The sequence below is a fragment of the Rhagoletis zephyria genome, unplaced genomic scaffold, assembly GCF_001687245.7.
Source record: "Rhagoletis zephyria isolate East Lansing unplaced genomic scaffold, Rhagoletis_zephyria_1.1 Rzeph_scaffold_15930, whole genome shotgun sequence".
Lineage (NCBI taxonomy): Eukaryota > Metazoa > Arthropoda > Insecta > Diptera > Tephritidae > Rhagoletis > Rhagoletis zephyria.
The window spans coordinates 7,783-12,408 of record NW_016172996.1 but is presented as its reverse complement, the minus strand read 5'-3'; the positions used below and the strand labels follow the sequence as shown (position 1 = coordinate 12,408).

General features: G+C 43.4%; 1 protein-coding gene across 2 annotated transcripts in view; it reads left to right on the top strand.

Annotated features, from left to right (window-relative positions):
* The first annotated feature begins 6 nt into the window (after positions 1-6).
* The window catches only part of Jasper (JIL-1 anchoring and stabilizing protein), a 9,734-nt gene continuing 5,114 nt past the window's right edge, over positions 7-4,626 (top strand). For both annotated transcript variants that reach the window (XR_001849475.1, XM_017635562.1), the window contains exon 1: positions 7-743. Coding sequence is in view for 1 of the 2 variants with exons in the window: in XM_017635562.1 (XP_017491051.1) it covers positions 125-743 (619 nt within the window). In the remaining variant the exon portion in view is untranslated. The remainder of the gene's footprint in view (positions 744-4,626) is intronic.

Sequence of the window (4,626 nt, the reverse complement as noted above, 5' to 3'; positions counted from 1 at the left end):
AAATCGCCGCACAAAAACTAAAAAAGAAAATTGGCGGAAAGAGAAATCATACTAAACAAAAGCGTGGAAGTGAATTTTATATATTTGATTCAGAAATTAAAAATTTACTCTACTAAAAAGCATAATGGGAAAGGAAAAGAAACAATTTAATATTGGCGACTTGGTTTTCGCTAAGGTAAAGGGCTATCCAGCATGGCCAGCAAAGATTACTAAGTACAACAATAAAAAGTACAGCGTGTACTTTTACGGAACGGGAGAGACTGCAAACATCAAAGTGGAGGATCTTTTCCTATATGCGGAAAGTAAAGAAAAGTTTGCTACCGACAAAAATCTTAAGCGTTCAAACTTTCGTGAGGCTATTGAGCAGATAGAGGCGGCATTAAACGGAGAAGATTCGGCTCCTATCGATTTACCGGGTGCTGCAGCGTTGGGAGACGAAACCTTAGATGATGGCACTGAGGCATTCGCGGATATCACGGCTGAAGATTGCCAAATGGATGAAAGTGCCATAGTTGTCGGAATAGAAGAAGGGAAAGATGTAGCAAATCAAATTGATGAACAATTGAGGGCACATAAAATAAAAGAAGATAAACAAGTGCCACTAGTAACGTCTACGACGGATAACCCGGAATTAGTCAGCCGCAGTGGTCGCAAAATTAAAACAAAGCGATACATTGATGAAGTACAGGATGGACCCTCTTTATCTCATTCACCACCTTCGAAGAAAAAAGTACCAGCAGAAGGTAAGTGCGTGTATATAATGGAATTTAACGTGCGCGTTCGTTGGTGTGGCATGAAGGAACACAATGGAAATAGAACAACGTAGTTTTCTTAACACTTACACTGGCGATTAAAAGTGAGTGCATTGTGTTTCTTCTCAAAAATTTTAAGTACGCGGATAGATCGTGTTGAATGATCTCTTTATTGCGTATGGCTTCTGGCACTATTTAGGGATGGGCTTTAGTACTTCTACCATTTTTTCAAATTATTGTTGCTTTTCCACAATAAGTTTTCACTAAATACGGCCTCGAGCTCATAAAAATTGTTGAATATAATTGTTATAAGGCCATAAAAATAACAAAAACAAATAACTTAAGGTCGTGCTAGTAGTATAAAGTTAGTGATACTGAGGTCTATAACCAAAGAAAACACGACTATTGTCGCATGTGTAAACGAAAAGATAGTGTGGGTCGTTCATGTAACAGAGTGCGTAAACTTATAAGATTATCTGCTTGAAATAGTTATCGGTTTGGATGAATACCACTAATAAAATGTGAATAAAAAGAATGAATTGCATCCACTAACTTTACAAATATGGGTTGGAAAGATCGGTGAGATATCTCACTTCTTCACTGCAAGGAGCCTCCAAATCTCCGCCGCAAAATCCAGCGCCACACTTTCTACAACCTGGACCAAGGAGGTGGGGCTAGAACTGGACGTCTTCGTCGATGGCGCCAAAATACCGACGACTAACCACCCTAAAATCCTAGGAGTGACGTTCGATAGCCTCTTCTCCTTCTCCGCGTACGCCACAGCCACATGCAACAAACTGCGAGCCAGGAACAAAGTCCTAAAATCGCTAGCCGGCAGCACCTGGGGAGCCAATAAAGAAACCCTGCTCGCGACCTACAAGGCAATCGGCCGGTCAGTGGCTAACTACGCGGCACCAGTGTGGACGGCGGGGACAAGCGACACCCAATGTAGGAACCTCCAAACCTGCCAGAATGCAGCTCTACGTACGGCTACAGGTTGTCATCTCATGTCGTCCGAGCATCACCTACATGAAGAAAGCCAGATGCTGGCGGTGAAAGAGCACAACACCATGCTGTCGAAGCAATACCTCGTAGGCTGTCACCGAGGGAATCACCCCAACAATGCCTTGCTTCGTAACGAACCGCCCCCACGACACGTGAAACGACACCTGCACGACTGGAAAGCGGACATTGAGCCGTACGTAGACCATCCATTCGACGCAGCAACATACAGAGCGGCGCTCAACAGCCTACACAGCGATGCGGTCAGAACGAGCCTCAGTACGCGTAATGACAACATCGTCTTGGGCGGTCGACCGCCGCCCATAGATCCAGAAGAAATAGAGCTGCCGAGAGAGACCAGGTGCACCCTAGCACAACTCCGTTCTGGGTGGTGTCACCGACTCAACAGCTACCTTTCTCGGCTGAACACACAAGTGGCAAACACATGCCCTGCATGTGGGCAAGGTCCCCACGACACCCAGCACCTCTTCACGTGCACCTCCAACCCTACGACCCTGACACCAGAAGCGCTCTGGACCGCGCCTATCGACGCAGCCCGCTTTCTCGGCCTCAGGCTCACAGAGTCGGAGGATGAAGACGACGACACATGACAAATCTGGGGGGTTGAGCACTGCTGCTACAACAACAAATATGGGTTTTCTGCTAATTTTTGGCATTTTTAATTTTATTTTAGCCAATGGAGACAAGATGGCGGGCTGTTGGGGAAAATACTACGAAAAAAAACTATTTCACAAAATCTTGGTTGATCTTTTAAACAGTCACTTTACGCACTTATTTACACATTTTGCCATAAAAGCCTCGTAAACTTACCGAGTTTTACACAGTTTACGACTGCACGAGTTTAAGGAATCCTATAATTTTGTTGTATTGTGTTGTGATGTGTTGTTTCGTGTTGTGTTGTATCGTATTGATTTGTGTGTTGTTGTTGTTGTTGTTGTAGCGGCTACAACAACCCCGCCCAGATCGGTTGATATCTCAGTCGATGTCGTCAAGTTTCACTAACGGCAGACCTAGGAAGCGTGCAGCCTCTATCGGGTCGGTCCACAGGGACAAAGCCGTTAGGGTTGTCGGGTTTTCCGGACATGCAAAGAGATGTTTCGAGTAATGGGGACACTCATTTGGCATATCCTCATTGAATCTACTCAGGTATGAGTTTAACCTGCTGCAGTAGCCAGAGCGATGTTGGGCTATTGTTGATCGTGTCTGGAGTCTACATAACTCCAGACTGACTCCCTGTGAATGCCGTTCAGGGCCAGTCGGTAAGCTGACGGGTCCAGACGAACCTCTGGACTTCGTCCGTCAGTTCATATAGATGCCTCCTGACGTGCCTAAGCGAGGGCTCCTCTGCAAGCAGCTGTCTGTTCGGGTGGCCACTTCTGTGGCTCCCGATCAGAAACTGCTTGTGTGGTGTTGTGTTGTATGGTGTTGTGTTATGTTATTTTATGTTATGTTATGTGGTTATGTTATTTTATGTTATGTTCTGTTATAACATGTTGTTCAACGCATTTCACCTCAACTCACTTCTCCTCCACTCAACTAAACTCTACTCGGCTCAGCCCAGCCCCCCTCAACTCCCCTTAATTTAAAAGCTTGAATTTCAAACGCCAGGCGAACACTAGTATGCTAAATAGGGGAAAATTTTAGTAGACGGACGGCAAATTCCAGAAAAAGGGGGGAAGAGGGGGGTAGAATAGGACCCCCGATTTCAAAAATACCCCCCTTTTTTCTAGCAACCCTATAGTTCTTATATAATTTATTGTTAAAGCTTTCATATAAACGATGAATAAGATAGCAAAATAACATAAAACTTGGTGCTGCCAGACTGAAATTCTGAATAATAAAAGCGGATTTTTAATTCGAAATTTTCCTTTAGTAGAATTACTCCTTTATTTCGTCGTTCCGGAGGAATATGGGATGTTTTCTATGTGCACTCCCTTGTTGTCTTTTTGGGAGGTTTCTGGGAGGTAACTATGGGAGTACTCCCGATTGCTCGTTTAGGAGGTAAAAGGGATTACTCCCCCTCCTAGGACATCCAATGTTAAAGGAAGTATACAAAATTACATGCTTATAAACAGAAGCATAGGGAGCAATGGGGAGTATTCGTATACTCCCAAGGGAGTACTCACCGAGCAATCGTACGATGCTCCCAAGTTCTACTGGGAATGTATCGTCACACACACAATGGAAACTAAATTAATGTTGTCTTAGTCTGTAAGAATATATACTCTGTAGGCTAACTGAATTGAAATAAATAAATATTATACTTAACCTACATTTTGTTCATAAATAACACATAATTATGTATATTTTATCCTCGAAATGAACTTTTTCTAATCATGAGGCGAAATTCCCCACAGTAAGTGTTGCCGTGCGCGCAAAACTAAAGCGCTGCACACATCCCAAAAGTACTCCTCGGGTACCAAATGGTGAAAAACTGCGAAAAGGTTTATTACTGTATATACTGTGATTGCGCCGTCCTAGGCCGTTGACATTTGTGTACCACAAGTAAACAAAGATATAGAGAAAAGAAGAACGAGTTGAGACTGCCAAACAGTTCACTTTACAGCGAAAAACGTGTTTAATTTTGCTAAATGCGAAAATATTGCATTTTCACATAATAGGTGCGTTCGACAAGTCAAAAATTTGTAATAGTTTTCCAAATTTTTACTGGATGGCGTTCGATCCAACACACAAAAATTGAGAGAGCAAGCGTTCATTTTGATGCAAGAGAAGCGTTCATTTTGTACTGGCAAAATTTTAGTCAGCAAAAGTTGCGATCCCGTACGAGTCCGGAGTAGTCAGAATCAGTCAGATTTTACTGGAAATCGATCCCGTACTCGGTTCTCTGACT